Consider the following 15,675-nt stretch of genomic DNA (forward strand, 5'->3'; position numbering starts at 1 on the left):
CCGTCAGTGAAGGACAAAGGGAGGCCAGGGCTGCCGGTGCCACTGCTGCTCGGATCCTTGGGCAGGGCAGTCCCACACACAGCACAGCCCTGTGCCCCACGGCTGCCCCACAGCATGGCACATGGAGCACCCGTGCAGCAAACACCCCTCTGCCGTGTGCACACACGTGTGCAAGGGACATGCAGCAGGGAACACATGTGTGGGGTCAGCACATACACACACACACACACATGGATCTCTCTCCCCATAGAGGGGAGGTTTCACCACTGCCCCCCCGGGTGCTGCAGGCAAAGGGAGACGTGACCCCCCCCCCCCCCCCCGCCCCTCCTGCGAGGGCTGCTCCCTGCCCTGCATTCCCGGGATATCAGATCCCACGCCCCAGGCCCGGCTGGGGGACATGAATCACCTCCAACCTCCCTGATCCCATCCCTCCTGCCTGCCCCACCGTGACCCCCAGGACCCACAATCCCAGGGGATGGGGTGCAGCCCACACTGGGCCATGTTACCGGGGGGTGCCAGGGGGTTATTGTAGCCCCAGCAGAAGGGAAACTGAGGCAGGGAGTAGGATGTAATGGTGGGGTCATGAACTGGTATGTGGAGCCCTCCATGGGAGCTGCAGGTTTCTGGGTATACATTGGGGTGGCAGTGGGAAAGCAGGGAGGTCCCACCAGCCTGCACCATGCTGTGCCATGCTGTGCCATGCTGTGCCATGCTGTGCCATGCTACATTGTGCTGCACTGTGCCATAATGCTTGGTGCCATGCTGCACCATACCATGCTGTGCTGTGCCATGTCATGCTGCACTGTGCCAGCAGCCTGGCAGGCAGGACAGCACTGGGACCCCATCCCCACCGGTGCCCCTGGGGGTCAGCGAGGGGGACCCCTCGAGCAGGTCCCAGCTGCCTCCTCCTCCTCCTGGCACCCAGCGCTGAGGCCGCCCCGGCTGCCCCGGCCCTTTCATGCCGAGTCTGACCCCGCACAAAGCCCCCGGGAGCCCATTTGAATCTGAAAAGGGGTCTGAGAGCAGAGCCCTGACCTTCAACCCATGGGTCAGCCCCTCCAGGCCACCAGGACCCCCCTACGGAGCCAGGCACGAGAGGGGACAGCAGGGACAGGGGCTGGAGCAGCACAGGCAGCCCCCAACTCAGTGACTTGGGGGCTGGGAATCACCCCTTGAACCAGCCCCTGTCCCCATTCGGATGGATGCTGTGATGAGGTGATGGGGGCAGAGGCACGGGCAGCTCGGAGGGGTGAGCTGTGTCCCCACTTCCCTCCATCCCTGTTTCATTGCATCCCCGCATCCCTTCATCCCTGTATCCCTCCACCTCCATCACTGCAGCCCTGCCCTGCAGCCCTGCATGCCCCCAACCCTGCAGCTCTGTGTCATTGCAGCCCCATCCTGCATCCCTCCATCCCTGCATCTCCACATTATCGCATCCCTGCCTTGCAGCTCTCTCTGTTGCCACAGTTCTGGATATTGATCCACTGAGCCTTGAACTCTGCTGCAGGATCTCTCTGGGGAGCTGCAGGCCCCATTTGAGCCTATGTAAACCTCCGTGCCTCAGTTTCCCTTCCACCCACATTGTGCCCCTGCCCATCCGCCCACTGGAAACCCGTGCTCAGCGCAGCTCCTCTATCCAAGCCCTCGGTGTTCCGGCTGCTGGATTCATCCCCACTGCCGCCCACCCCCCTCGCGGCGAGGATGCCCCCGGCGAGGGGTCACTGCTCCTCTTCCCTCCTGCATATGCATGGCCCCGCAGCCACGGCCACTGCCGTCACCTTTGATCCCACGTCAGGATAACGAAACGGCTTCATCTGCACCGGGAGACGGGGGACGGGGGGGGGTGAGGGGGGTGCCCCTTTGTACCCGGGATGAGCCGAGCTCCGGGTCCGGCTGCCTGAGCCCCTCCGAACGCAACCCCCCCCCCCGCCCCCCAAACCCTGCACGGTGGTGGGGACGGTTGGGCCGTGAACATCTCTGGTTTATTCTCCGTGGGGTACAGGGGGTCCTGCCGGTACCGGGGGTCGGGGGGCTCCGGGGGGCTCTAGATGCGGGTCTCGCTGCCGGCCGTGCCCTGCTCCAGGCTCTGCAGCCTGCGGGTGAGCGCCTGCGTCTGCCGGGAGTGCTGCCTGCGCAGGGCCCCTGCCTGCCCCTCCAGCCGCCGCAGCTGAGCCGCCTGCTTCCGTCGGGCGCCGCGGTATGCCAGGGCCAGAGCGCTGAGGGCAGCGGCACCGAGCTCAGCACCGCGCTCAGCACCGCACTGAGCTCAGCACCGCACTGAGCACCGCACTGAGCACTGCACCGAGCACTGCACTGAGCACTGCACCGGGCACTGAGCTCAGCACCGCACTGAGCACCGCGCTCAGCACCGCACCGGGCACTGCACTGAGCACTGCACTGAGCACTGCGCTGAGCACTGCACCGGACACTGAGCTCAGCACCGCACTGAGCACTGCACTGAGCACTGCACCGGGCACTGCGCTCAGCACTGCACTGAGCACCGCACCGGGCACTGCACTGAGCACTGCACCGGGCACTGCACCGGGCACTGAGCTCAGCACCGCGCTCAGCACCGCACTGAGCACTGCACTGAGCACTGCGCTGAGCACTGCACCGGACACTGAGCTCAGCACCGCACTGAGCACTGCACTGAGCACTGCACCGGGCACTGCGCTCAGCACTGCACTGAGCACTGCACCGGGCACTGCACTGAGCACTGCACCGGGCACTAAGCTCAGCACCGCACCGAGCACTGAGCTCAGCACCGCACTGAGCACTGCACCGGACACCGCGCTCAGCACTGCACTGAGCACCGCACCGGGCACTGAGCTCAGCACCGCGCTCAGCACCGCACCGGGCACTTCACTGAGCACTGCACTGAGCACTGCACCGGACACTGAGCTCAGCACCGCACTGAGCACTGCACCGGACACTGAGCACTGCACCGGGCACTGAGCACTGCACCGGGCACTGAGCTCAGCACCGCACTGAGCACTGCACCGGACACCGCGCTCAGCACCGCACCGTGCACCACACCACGCTCAGCACTGCACTGAGCACTGCGCCATGCTCATCACCGCACTCAGCACCACTGAGCACCACTGAGCACCACACTGCCACCGCACTGCACCCACACCATGCTCAGCACCGCACCGTGCACCGCACCACGCTCAGCACTGCACTGAGCACTGCGCCATGCTCATCACCGCACTCAGCACCACTGAGCACCACTGAGCACCACACTGCCACCGCACTACACCCACACCATGCTCAGCACCGCACCGAGGGGACTGTGACTGGGGCACCCGGGTTTGGGGTGTGCAGGAAGGGGCAGAGCTCTTGGGGTGTGCAAGAGGGGATGACGCACTAGGCATGTGTAAGGTGGGACCGTGTTTCTAAGGTGTGCAAAGGACTGGATGCGCAACATAGGACCATGGTTTGGGGTGTGCAAAGTGGGAATGTGCTTTTGGAGTGAGTGCAGGAAGGGATTGGGTATCAGGGATGTGCAAGATGGGACCATGCTTTGGGGGTGTGCAATACGGGACTGCAGTTTTGGGATGTGCAAGGTGGAACTGTGCTTTTGGGGTGTGCCAGAAGGGATCACACATCTGGGGATGTGCAGGGAGGAATTGTGGTTTTGGGGTGTGAAGGGAAAGACCACCCACTGGGGGTATGCAATATAGGATAGAGTTTTTGGGGGGTGCAAGAAGGGACTGCGCTTTTAGGGGGTGCAGGAAGAAGGGATTGTGGAGGTAGGAACCACACACTGCAGATGTGCAAGAAGGGATCTGAAGCAAGCAAGGGGTGATGTGCAACCAGGGCATGCAGGAAGGCACTTAGGGGTGTACGAGGCGATGCTGCACCCAACACGTGTGCGGTGGAGGAGCCTTGTGCCTACCTGTGAGCATGGAAGAAGTCTGCAGTGATGGTGGCACACTGTGCCTGCTGTGCGCGGCTGATGGCACTGCTGTCCTCCAGGGCACGCACCAGGGCCTGTGCCCGGGCACGCAGCTCCTCCGTCCTGGGGGACATCCCCATGTCTGGAATGTCCCTGAGCCCACGGCTCACCATGGCATGGCCAGGGAGGGCTCTTACCGGCTCAGGGTATGGAGCAGCTCTTCACCCATCCTTGCTGGACCCGGAGGGTGCCAGGGAGCTACTGCTCCCACCCGGCCGCTTTGGGCATCCTGCAGGAGTCAGATGTGGGTCCCATCCCTGGGGAGACCTCAAGCCCCTGGGGAAGGTCCCCATGGGAAGTTGGGAGCAATCCTCACCTCCCTGCTGCTGCTGGGGGGGTGGCCGAACCCCTCATCCTTCTCCCACTGCAGGTGCTGGAGCACCAGGCACAACGCAGCCTCCCGCGGGCCCTGCGCAGCTTCCAGCACCTCCAGACCTCGCTTCTCCCTCTCCACCAGCTGCAACTGCATCTTCAGGTCAGCCATGGCCTCCTGGCAGGGCAGCAGCATCATCACCAGGATGGGGAAACTGAGGCACGGCTCCGTTCTCTCTTGCTGTGCATCACCCCCTGCCCTTCTCCCAGCTCTATGGCTCAGATCATAGAATCATGGAATGGTTTGGGCTGGAAAAGACCTTAAGATCATCCAGTTCCAACCAGCTACCATGGGTAGGGATCTCTTACACTAGACCATGTCACCCAAACTGTCCAATCTGGTCTTGAGCACTGCCAGGGATGGGGCAGCCACAGCTTCTCTGGGCACCCTGTGCCAGCGCCTCAGCACCCTCACAGGGAACAGCTTCTGCCTTATCTCCAACCTGAACCTCCCTTGTTTCAGTTTAAACCCATCACCCCTTGTCCTATCACTACAGCCCCAGATGAAAAGTCCCTCTCCCATATCACTGTAGCCTCCTTCAGACACTGGAAGCTGCTCTGAGGTCTCCATGCAGCCTGAGTCCCATGCTCAGCCCCACACGATCCCACCTTGAGCATCACCAGCTCCTGCAGCAGCTCCGCTTTCTCCGGCCGCCTCCAGCCGTGCAGCTGTGCCCGGGCCTCCTGCAGCACCCGCTCGGCACGGGCCCGGGTGTCCTCGCTGCGGTGGGTGCTGCTGGGGGCCGGGGGGTCCTGCAGAGAAGCCTCCACAGCCTCCTGCTCTGCCCGCAGCCGGCGGATGTGCTCACGCAGAGCCCCCTCCTCCATCCCTTGCGGTGCTGGGGGGCTACGGGATGAGGGTGCGGGTTTGGGTGGGCACAGGGGGTGCACAGCCCAGCACTGGGCTCCGCTCTCATCCTGGTACCTCTGCGGTGCCGTGGAGCTGCTGTCCCCGCTCTCCTCCTGCCCATCTGGCTCAGCGCGACCCTGGAGCTGTGGCCCCTCTGCTGGTGTGAGGCTGGATTCATGCCCCTGGCTCTGCTGCCCCATGGCTCCTAGGCATGGGGCAGGCAGTGGTCATGTCCCTCTTCGGTGTGTATGCCCACGGGGACTGTGCTAGGGACTAGGGTTCCCCAGCATCAATCCTGCATCCCCCTGATAACCACATGCATCTGCCCAGCATTCTCCCGTGCATCTGCTTAGTATCTCCCTGTGTCTCCTAAATATCTCCCTGCATTCCCCCTGCATCCCTCCAACATCCTCCTGACACCCTCCAGCATCCCTTGTGCATCCCTGCTGCATCCCTCCCACATCCCCTCTTCACCCCCTGACATTCCCCAGTGTCCCTCACACATCCCCCCACCATCCTCCCCTTGAACTCCCCAGCTCCCCCAACCCTGCAGCTCCCCCAGTTGTCACTCACCCCCCTGGGCCCCATCCTGCTCCCGGCACACCTTTGCCCAAGTCAGGTCAAGGAGGGCAGCGTAGGCCCCCCCGCAGCGCTCGCTGCAGGGAGAGGGGCTCAGTGTGGCTGTGTCCCCCCCGTGTCCCCCCCGTGTCCCCATGTCCCCATGTCCCACCTGCAGCGCAGGGCCAGGCGCAGCGCGGTGCTGCAGGACTCGTGCTGCCCAAGCACCATGCTGAGCCGCTCCGCGTCGCTCTTGCAGTCCTGCAGCGCTGCCGCCAGCTCCCGGTTCACCTCCTGCAGCCTCGCCAGGGACCTGGCACCCACCGTTAACCGCGGCCCGTGCCTCGGTTTCCCCACCAGTGAGGAGGGGGGGACGGGACACTCACCCCTGTAGCTGCTGCATTCGCTCCTCCTGCTCTTGGCTGGGACCCTCCGAGGGTTGTGGGGAGAGGGGACTGTGGGGCTGAGCGTCCTCACTGCACTGGGGCAAGTCCTGCAGAGGGGACAGGCAGAGCAGCACCGGGAGAGGCACCGGGACAGACAGAGCCTGGCACCGGGACTGACATCGGGACAGGCAGAGCGCAGCACCGGGACTGACATCGGGACAGGCAGAGCGCAGCACCGGGGCAGGCTCCCCGTGCACTCACCTGGGGTTCCCTGTGCACCATGGGGCTGCCGATCCCGGCGGTGTCACCGCCGGAGCCTCCCGGCTCCTCCAGCCTGGACAGAGCATCCCGCAAGTCCCGGACCTGCGGCACGCACGGGGCTGAGCCCTGGGGGCTGAGCTGGGGCCTCTCCCCCTTCCTCTCCGTGCCCACCTTGAGCTGCAGCCGGTCGCGCTCCGCCCGCAGCGCCCGCAGCGCGGCCGTGGCCCTGCCCAGCTCCTCCTCTCGGTGCCCCAGGGCCGCCCGCAGCGCCGCGTTCCTCGACGCCGCCGCCGCCACCGCCGCCTCCTCCGCCGCCGCCTCCTCCAGCGCCGGTCCCATGCCCCCCCCGGGCCGGGCCGGGCTCCGGGTCAGCTCCTCCAGGCTCTGTGGGCACGGGGCAGCCGCTCGAGCAGTGCCCATCCGCTTGGCTCTGGGCTGACCGTGCTGCCGGGGCTCACCTGGGCCGCTCGTGCCCACTCCTTGCTGGGCGCAGGCCACACCAGTGCGTGCTGGTGCCGGTGCCGGTGCCGGGAGAACACGGTGCGTTCCAGCGAGCTCACGACGTGCTGCAGGTCCGCGAAGAGGTCGGGGCTGTGGGCTGGGGAGAGGGGTGCGGGGTGAGGTCCCTGCCGCATGGCACAGCATGGTACGCACGGTGCGCTCACCTCCCGCATCCGTGGCACTACCGAGCGTGCCGTCGAGGCGGTGTTGCTGTGGGCTGGCAGTGGGGAGGCTGGTGGTGCCCTCCCAGCCCTCCTCATCCTCCCTGCAGGGTGAAGAGCAGAAGTGAGATGCACCAGGGCAGTGCCACCTCCCAGTGCCCCATGGCCACAGCATTCTGGTACCTGCTGGTGCAGCACTGGAGCTGCTCTGCTCTGCGGTGCAGCTGGGCCACCGTGGCCAGCAGCCCGGTGATGTGCTCCTCATAGCACAGGATGCCCTCAATGTCCTCCGCCGTGTTCTCACCATCCTCATCCTTTCTGTCCTCTTCTTCCTCTTCTCCCTCTGCAGGCTGTGGAGGCTGCAGGAGTGTCCGTCCATCCATCCATCCATCCATCCGTCCATCCATCCATCCACCATCTATCCATCCATCCACCCACCCCTGCCTGCGCTGGCACCAGGGCTTGAAGGGGCTGGTGCCCACCAGGATTTGCCACCGCCAGGGACACCCATGGCCAAGGGACACCTGCGGGTGCATGAGGAAGCCCCTGGCAGTGCCCATCACACGGGACCCCCACTTGCCTTCTCCATCCCAGCTGCCCTGGCCAGGGCTCGGCCCACGGCCCCGCTCGGGGCTCCCAACACGTCCTGGCTGCACCTCCGGCCCCTGCCCTGGGCCTTTCCCTGTCCTTGTTCCTGCTGAGATTTCCTCTTCCTCGCAGCCCCGGTGCAGCCTCCCGCACTTAACCATTGCGCTGCCCCATGACTGTGCTGGAGCCGTCTTGGGGGGCTCTGCCCCCCAACAACGTCCTCACTGCTCTGCTCCATGGCACCCCAGCCCCACATTGCACCCTCCCCAGGGCACCCAGGCAGCAGGACGCACATAGCTTTGTGTCTTTGAGCACCCCTTGGAGTTTTAGGGGCACATCTGAGGGTGCAGAGGGGTGTGTGAGCATGGGGGGAGCTGGAAGGTGTTGTGTAGGGTGCTAGAGTGTGCGGGGCCATGGGGGACCCAGCTCAGGAGTGCTGTGGGCAGTGTGAGGGTGTTTAGGGTGCAAAGGGGTGCTGCAGGGGTATTTGGGGTACAGGTGGGTAAATGAATATTTGGGGTGCAGGGGCAGCACACGGGTGCAGGGAGCACATGGGTATTTGAGGTGCAGGGGGTACATAGCTATTTGGGGTGCAGGGGGTGCATGTCTATGTAGGGTGCAGGGGGTGCATGGCTATTTGGGATGCAGGGGGTACATGAGTATCTGGGGTGCAGGGGGGACATGGGTATTTGGGGTGCAGGGTGCAAGGGTATTTGGGGTGCAGGGGTACGTTGGTATTTGGGTTACGTGGGTGTTTGCGGTGCCCGACGGGGACACCTCCCCTGGAACTACAATTCCCAGCAGCCCCCGCGCGGATCCGGTTCCGGTCGGTGGCGGGCGGGGCTCGTGAGACCGAGAGCGGGTGAGTGCTCACCGGGGGGTGCAGCGGGGGGGGTGGGTACAGGGGATGGGGGTTTGCTTGGGACGGGACGCACCGGGAGGGGGGGAGCGTGGGAAAGGGGCTCCATGGTCCGGGGATGCATAGGGGTGCATTGGAAGGGAGCGGGGGGGGGGCCGGGGTCCGGGGGCGGCTCCATCAGCACCGATCCCCCCCAGGGCTCCGGCATCGCTCCCTATGGAGCGCGGCTGCGGGATGGACACGTCGGAGCCGGGCAGCGCTGCCGACGAGGACGAGGAGAAGGCGCCGGAGCCGCGGCCCCGGACCCGCTCCAACCCGGAGGGTGCCGAGGACCGAGCGCTGAGCGCCCAGACCAGCGTGGGCAACCGCAGCGAGGGCGAGGGGGAGGCGGCCAGCGCCGACGGCAGCCCCCAGGGCACGGCCGGTGCCCCCCACGGCACCGCCTGGCCCGGCCCCGGCCCCCACACCGAGGTGCAGGTGAAGACCCCACGTGTGAACTGCCCCGAGAAGGTGGTGAGTGCGGGCAGGGGGTGGGAGCAGCCCTGGGGCTGCGGTGAGGGGCTGCGGGAGCGGGGGGGGCTCAGCCGCGGTGCTGTCCCACATAGATCATCTGCTTGGATCTGGCGGAGGAGATGGCACTACCCAAGCTGGAGTCCTTTAATGGGTGAGTGTTGGGGGATGCTCCTTGTGGGGCTGGAAACGGACCCCCCCATGCTGGTGGGGGGACAAGGGGGTCCCCGCTGAGCTCTGGCCCTGGTGGCAGGTCCAAGACCAACGCACTGAACATCTCGCAGAAGATGATAGAGATGTTTGTGAGGACGAAGCACAAGATTGACAAGTGCCACGAGTTTGCGCTGGTGGTGGTGAACAATGATGCCACTTGGGTGAGTGGGGATGCGGTGGGATGGATGGGATGCGATGGGATGGATGGGATGCGATGGGATGGATGGGATGCGGTGGGATGGATGGGATGCAGATGGGGATGGATGGGATGCAGACTGGGATGGCTCCTCACCCTGCTTCCTCTCAGCTCTCAGGGTTCACCTCGGACCCCCGCGAGGTCTGCAGCTGCCTCTATGACCTGGAGACTGTCGTCTGCAAGTCCTTCAGTATCCCACCACCTATGGGGCTGGGACGGGGAGGGACCAGGCCCCTGCAAGGGTGCAAATGGAGTTCTTTGGTTGTAAAATAGGGTGACTTGAGCGTAAGGGGGGACCCTCCAAGCCCGTTGCCTGCAGGTGGCAGCAGCTCACTGGCATCCTGGCAGCTGAGTGAGCGTGTGAAGCTGGAGGGTCAAACCAAGCCCCAGTTTGAACACTGGAGCCTCCAGACCCACCAAACACTCACTTCTTGGTGTTTTCTCCCCACCCTGGTCCATCAGGGGCGCCCGGTGCCATCGCTGCCCACCATAGAGGGTGCAGGAGGTGCCTGGGGTGGGCAGGGGTCTGGGTGCTGGGATCTATCCTTACCTTGGGCTGCAGATCTGGAAGGACTCTTCAACCTGATGTGAGTACAGCTGCGGGTCGGGATCCCCAATGTTCTGTTTGGTTGTAAGAACATCACCCCAAAGACCTGGGGGAGGTGCTGCTTCCCCAGCCCCAGCCTGGAGCTGCTGGGCTGTTTCAAGGAGGCAGGGATAGTCCCTGAGGTGTTGGTACAGGGATCCCTGAGCCGCCTCCATCCTCCTGCTGCAGCCAGCAGAAGATTGAGCTGCCGGTGACGGAGAATGTTCAGACCATCCCTCCACCGTACGTGGTCAGGACCATCCTGGTGTTCGGCCGCCCAGGCTGCCAGCCCCAGTTCTCCATGTCGGAGCACATGAAGGTAGATCCTCACCTTGTTCCCACTCTGGGTGAGCTCTGGCTCTATCCCAGCATGTGGAAGGGCCATTCCTGCCTTCTCACCCTGCAGAAGATGCTGCAGTGTCCCTACTTCTTCTTTGATATCGTCTACATCCACAATGGGGTGGAGGAGAAGGAAGATGAGACGAGCTGGAAGGTAAATGTGGGCTGGGGCATCCTCTCCACCCCGGCAGAGGACATCTCACCCCCTCTGTGTCCCCCCCCCCAGGAGATGTACAGCTTCTTCAGCAGCCTGGACACCAAAGGCACCAACTACAAGTACGAGGTGTTGCTGTCGGGGCCTGCTGTGGAGCTGCACAACTGCATGGCCAAGCTGCTGGCGCATCCACTGCAGCGCCCGTTCCAGACCCATGCAGCCTATGGGCTGCTGGAGGAGGATGAGCCCCCGGAGATCGAGGCCACTGTCTGAGCTGGGGACACTGGGGGATACTGGCATGGGAATGGGGCTGCAGGAAAGAGAAGGGGCGATTCCTGACCCGTGTTGTGCTGATGCTGTGGCTCCTGCGCCGGGTTGGGAACGGGGGATAGGAGGTTGGTGTCATCCCTGGGGGGGTTGTGTGGGGACCCCGAGGGGCAGTGTGGTTACTGGGGGATACTGGGCAGTGATGGGGTGGCTGTTGGGACTTACTGGGCACTGGGAGCGCTGATGCGGTTTCTGGGTGGAGCTGGTTCAGGACACCGGGAGCACTGGTGCGGTCACTGGGAACACTGGGAGCGTTAGCCCCGCCTCTCCCCTCGCCAGCCAATGAGAGGGCGGAGCGCCTGAGCGCGGGGCGTTCGAACGGGTGGGGCTCTCTGCGCCTGCGCGGTAGGAACGGTGCGGAACTGCGTGAGCCCTGGGGGGAACGGGACTGGGGGTGAGAGGGACGGGACGGGATAGGATGGGATGGGATGGGATGGGATGGGACGGGATAGGATGGGACGGGATAGGACAGGACACCGGGACTGGGGGTGAGCGAGACGGGACGGGACGGGATGGGATGGGATGGGATGGGATGGGACGGGATAGGATGGGACGGGATAGGACAGGACACCGGGACTGGGGGTGAGCGAGACGGGACGGGATGGGATGGGATGGGATGGGATGGGACGGGACGGGACGGGATGGGATGGGATGGGACGGGACGGGACGGGACGGGACGGGATGGGATGGGATGGGACGGGATGGGACGGGACAGGACAGGACAGGACACCGGGACTGGGGGGGACGGGATGGGATGGGACAGGACGGGACGGGACAGGACAGGACACCGGGACTGGGGGGGACGGGATGGGATGGGACAGGGCAGGACAGGACACCGGGACTGGGGGGGACGGGATGGGACAGGACACTGGGACTGGGGAGGACTGGACAGGACAGGACACCGGGACTGGGGGGGTGGGGGGGTGAGGTGTGTGCGCTCTCCGCAGTCCCCCCGTTGCACCGGGAGGGGGACACTGTAGGTGCTGCAGCCCCGGGGTACCCCTGCATGCACTGCCCCGGGGTATGGGGGGTCCGTCCCGGTACCGGCACTAAGAGGGTGCAGGGAGCGGGGGGGTCGGGGTGCTGCGGGCTCCTTAGGGAGCATGGGGGGTGATGAGGGGTGGGTGAGCCCCTGACCGGGGCCGGGAGTAACTCGGGGTTCGCAGGAGTCAGGGGCTCGGAGCTGCTGCTTGTGCTGGGACCTTGTCACCATGGGGTGGGTGCCCCCCGAGCCCCGCTGCGCCCATGGAGCCCTTTGTTGGCCCTGGCTGCGGTGCTGGTGACGGCCACATCCCTGCCCTGCAGGATGGGAGATGAGCCATGGACTGGGAGCGGGCACACGGAGTGCGGCTCCTGCGGGACTGGGGCTCACAGCGGCGCTGGGGATGGACTCGTGCAGAGGGTGAGGACCCCGGGCACCCCTTGGCTGTTACTGGGGGCTCATCCAGGTCTGACGTGGACACTGACCCCCATCTCTGTTCCCAGACCCGGGGGGCCCCCGGCGCTCCCTGTCCTTCCTGACTGAGGATGCCACCGAAGGCAGCATCTGTGCTGTGCTCCCCGAGGCCGGGTCCCTGCTGCAGGAGCCAGGGGGCTGCAGTGGTTTGAGGGGGTCCCTCCCATCCCTCTCCATCCCCTCCCTTGCCCCATGGCTCCAGGGGGACCCCGAAGGCTCAGCTGTGCCCCCGCATCCCCTCGCCTCCAGCACGCTGCTCTCGGACGGGGATGAGCCCAGGGAGGGACCCCGGAGCAGGACCACGGTGGGAGGTTCAGGGGGTACCCCCAAGGTTCTCCCCCAGCCCTGCCCTCGGGTTGTGCCCAGTCCCTGTCCCCCGCAGCTCTTTGGTCCGGATGGGTCCCTGCGCCGGCCCCAGCGCCGCAGCAGGGGCTGGGGGACAGCCGGGGCAGTGCCTGAGCCCCCCGGGCACGGTGGCAGCCCTGGGGACAGCAGCAGTGACTGCGAGTGCTTCGTTAGTGCCCTGGAGACCCTGGGCACTCGGTGCTGCTGCTCCGTGGGGCTGGGGCTGAGGGAAGCCCCTTCCCCACACGGAGCTGACCCCACGGAGCTGCCCCCCCCCGGCATCCCCCCAGCCCCAGAGCTGGTGTGGGATGGGGGTTCTGGGGGAGCCCCTTGCTGTGAGGATGCTTCGGACACGGGTGATGTAGGGGAGATCCTCACCCAGCTCCAGGGGTGCAGGCTCCAGGGGTCACCCCCCTCCACCCCAGGGCCTCTTCCCAGGCTCGTCCCCAGTGGGGATGTGATCCCGCAGGAGCCCCCCATGTACCGACATGTCACCCCCCGGACCCGCAGCCGCCTCCTGGCCTCTGCAGAGCACTTCGGTGCCTCCTCTTCCTCCTCCGTTTCCGATGACACATTGGAGATGCCGCAGAGGCCCCATAGGGTCAGAGCCCCCCGGGGTGCCCCCAGGGATCCTGCTGCCACCCCAGGGTGCTGTGTCACCCCACAGGGCACAGATGAGTGCAGTGGGGACGGAGAGGAGACAGAGTCTGTGGGTGACACTGTGCTCCTCCCCAGAGCCTCCAGCAGCTCCCCTGGTTCCAGCCCCACCGTGCTACTGGTCCCTGGGCATCATGGGCATCCCCAGTGTCCTCCATCAGATGCTCATGGCTCCAGCCCCACGGTGCTGCTGGTCCCTGGGCATCATGGGCATCCCCAGTGCCCTCCATCAGATGCTCATGGCTCCAGCCCCACGGTGCTGCTGGTCCCTGGGTACCCCCAGCCCCCCCCAGATGCTCAGGGCTCCCCATGTGCCACCTTCAGGGACAATGAGGAGGAGGGTGGCTCTGGCTGCCAGGACCCTTTGCCCTTGGGGGCACCGCAGCCCCCGTGGCTCCACAGGCGCTTCTGCCGTCTTTTGGCACCGCGGGTCCCGGCTGTGCCCCCCAGCACCGAAGAGCCCCTCAAGTGTGAGGAGCAGGACCAAGCACCCACTGAGCACCACAGCCCTGGCAATGGGGACATGGCATCACCGCGGCTGCTCTCGGATGAAGAGCTGCGCCGGCAGCTGCGGGCACTGGGGGATGAGCCAGGGCCCATCACGGTGCTCACCAGACAGCTCTACCTGCGGCGGCTGGAGGAGCTGCTGAGGACAGCCCAGAACAGGCCAGTGGGTGAGTGCTGCGGTGCCCCATTAGGGTTAGGGTTAGGGCCCTCTGGGCTGCTGTGAGGCTGCCTGTGCTGCCAGTGCCACTGGGGCTGGTGGTGCTCCTGGTGCCATTGGGAGTGATGGTGCTCCCAGTGCCACTGGGGCTGGTGGTGCTCCTGGTGCCAATTGGGGGTGATGGTGCTCCTGGTGCCATTGGGGGTGATGGTGCTGCCGGTGCCTCTGGGGCTGACAGTGCTCCCTGTGCCATTGGGGCTGCTTCAGGGCACAGCCCCGAGCTGGCAGCCGCACTGCAGAGCGGCCTCATCCCTGACTGCAGCCAGGACGAGCTGGTGCTGAGGCAGGAGTTCGACCGCCCCGACCGGAGCCGGCACTGGCGACAAGGGCTGGTCAAGTCCAGCTTCAACTACCTCCTCCTCGACCCCAGGTAGGGCCCTGCTGCTGCCCCACACGGCCCCAGTGCTGGGGGTCCCGGTGGGGACCCCTAAGAGGCATCGAGCCCCAAAGCTGGGGGTTTGCACCCCCAGGACCACCCAGAACCTGCCCCTCCGCTCGCACCACCTGAGCCCGGCCGAGTGCTTCAGGACCTTCATCCAGGCCATCTTCTACGTGGGCAAGGGGACCCGCACGCGGCCCTACAGCCACCTCAGCGAGGCGCTGGGGCAGCACCGCGCCGGCACGCAGAGGGTGGGATGTGCTGCTGGGGTTTGGGGCCACAGGGGGTTGGGACCGTGGTGACGGTGCCCATGGTCCCGCAGGGCTGTCCCAAGGTGAGGCGCATCCTGGAGATCTGGGCGAGCGGGCATGGGGTGGTCTCTGTGCACTGCTTCCAGAGCACGGTCCCAGCGGAGGCTTACACACGGGAAGGATGCTTGGTGGAGGCTCTGGGTACGTGAGTGGGGCCACAGGGCCCTGGCATCGGCTCTGCCATCACCCTGGCTCCTGCATCCCCCTCTCCCACCCTGTGCAGGAGCCCAGGGGATGCAGCCCACCCCAAGGCACTCGGGACTTTGTGGTCCCCAGTTGCCAGCGCAGGGGCTGGACAGAACCCCCCAAAACATATCTCCTATGGGAAAAGCTGCTGGTGGGGAGGACCCATGGGGTTGGCTCCATCCCTGTGGGTGCTGTGGGAGCAGGGGGTTGGCTCCATCCCTGTGGGTGCTGTGGGAGCAGGGGGTTGCCCCCATCCCTGTGGGTGCTGTGGGAAGCAGAGGGTTGGCTCCATCCCTGTGGGTGCTGTGGGAGCAGGGGGTTGGCTCCATCCCTGTGGGTGCTGTGGGAAGCAGGGGGTTGGCTCCATCCCTGTGGGTGCTGTGGGAGCAGGGGGTTGGCTCCATCCCTGTGGGTGCTGTGGGAGCAGGGGCTGGGTCAGTGTGTGTTTATCCTGTCCCCACAGGGCTGCACACCATCACCAACCAGCGGAAGGGGCTGTGTTATGGTGCCGTGGCACGCTGGCCGGCGGTGCGGCGCCGGCGCCTGGGGGTTCACATGCTGCACAGGGCCATGAGCATCTTCCTTGCTGAGGGCGAGCGGCAGCTGCGGCCGGTGGACATCCAGGGTGGGCGCTGAGCAGCCTGGGGTGCTGTGCTGGGGCAGCCCATGCCTGCGGGTGCCTGTGCTATGGGTGCGGGTTTGATGTCTGAGCACTGCTGAGAGCTTCCCTCTTGCTCTCCAAGGGGGATAAATAAATCACTGCAGGTCTTTTATTTTGGCTAAGAAATCCAAGCTCCC

The 15,675-nt window shown here is 65.5% G+C and overlaps 3 protein-coding genes across 3 annotated transcripts; 2 read left to right on the forward strand and 1 right to left on the reverse strand.

The window, feature by feature from the left end:
- Positions 1-1,972: 1,972 nt before the first annotated feature.
- On the reverse strand, positions 1,973-7,873 carry USHBP1 (USH1 protein network component harmonin binding protein 1). The gene is given in 17 exon segments (XM_034070907.1): positions 1,973-2,216; positions 3,899-4,021; positions 4,096-4,187; positions 4,275-4,448; positions 4,940-5,177; positions 5,256-5,385; positions 5,754-5,836; positions 5,911-6,051; positions 6,125-6,231; positions 6,386-6,487; positions 6,557-6,769; positions 6,844-6,983; positions 7,051-7,151; positions 7,231-7,406; positions 7,628-7,715; positions 7,717-7,765; positions 7,768-7,873. Coding segments are annotated over 17 exon segments (2,235 nt in total). The 3' UTR covers positions 1,973-2,044.
- Positions 7,874-8,383: 510 nt separating this feature from the next.
- Positions 8,384-10,831, forward strand: BABAM1 (BRISC and BRCA1 A complex member 1). The gene is made up of 9 exons (XM_034070836.1): positions 8,384-8,497; positions 8,692-9,007; positions 9,100-9,158; positions 9,258-9,378; positions 9,525-9,603; positions 9,976-10,000; positions 10,189-10,318; positions 10,406-10,492; positions 10,565-10,831. Exons 2-9 carry the CDS (start codon positions 8,711-8,713, stop codon positions 10,763-10,765), a joined length of 999 nt encoding a protein of 332 aa, XP_033926727.1. The 5' UTR covers positions 8,384-8,497; positions 8,692-8,710; the 3' UTR covers positions 10,766-10,831.
- A 1,458-nt stretch (positions 10,832-12,289) lies between these two features.
- On the forward strand, positions 12,290-15,648 carry ANKLE1 (ankyrin repeat and LEM domain containing 1). The gene is made up of 5 exons (XM_034070839.1): positions 12,290-13,951; positions 14,209-14,371; positions 14,472-14,631; positions 14,703-14,832; positions 15,341-15,648. The coding sequence occupies exons 1-5, from the start codon at positions 13,099-13,101 to the stop codon at positions 15,511-15,513; spliced, it is 1,479 nt and encodes a 492-aa protein (XP_033926730.1). The 5' UTR covers positions 12,290-13,098; the 3' UTR covers positions 15,514-15,648.
- The last annotated feature ends 27 nt before the right edge of the window (positions 15,649-15,675 follow it).

The sequence above is a fragment of the Melopsittacus undulatus genome, chromosome 19 (genome assembly GCF_012275295.1).
Source record: "Melopsittacus undulatus isolate bMelUnd1 chromosome 19, bMelUnd1.mat.Z, whole genome shotgun sequence".
Taxonomy (NCBI): Eukaryota; Metazoa; Chordata; class Aves; order Psittaciformes; family Psittaculidae; genus Melopsittacus; species Melopsittacus undulatus.

Bases quoted from the DNA above. Each gene is read 5' to 3' on its own strand.
- BABAM1 (XM_034070836.1), top strand. From the start codon at position 8,711: ATGGAGCGCGGCTGCGGGATGGACACGTCGGAGCCGGGCAGCGCTGCC. The intron at 9,159-9,257 runs GTGAGTGTTGGG...CCCTGGTGGCAG, and splicing joins AAGCTGGAGTCCTTTAATGG to GTCCAAGACCAACGCACTGA. The intron at 9,379-9,524 runs GTGAGTGGGGAT...GCTTCCTCTCAG, and splicing joins TGAACAATGATGCCACTTGG to CTCTCAGGGTTCACCTCGGA.
- ANKLE1 (XM_034070839.1), top strand. From the start codon at position 13,099: ATGTACCGACATGTCACCCCCCGGACCCGCAGCCGCCTCCTGGCCTCT. The intron at 13,952-14,208 runs GTGAGTGCTGCG...GGGCTGCTTCAG, and splicing joins AGCCCAGAACAGGCCAGTGG to GGCACAGCCCCGAGCTGGCA. The intron at 14,632-14,702 runs GTGGGATGTGCT...ATGGTCCCGCAG, and splicing joins ACCGCGCCGGCACGCAGAGG to GGCTGTCCCAAGGTGAGGCG.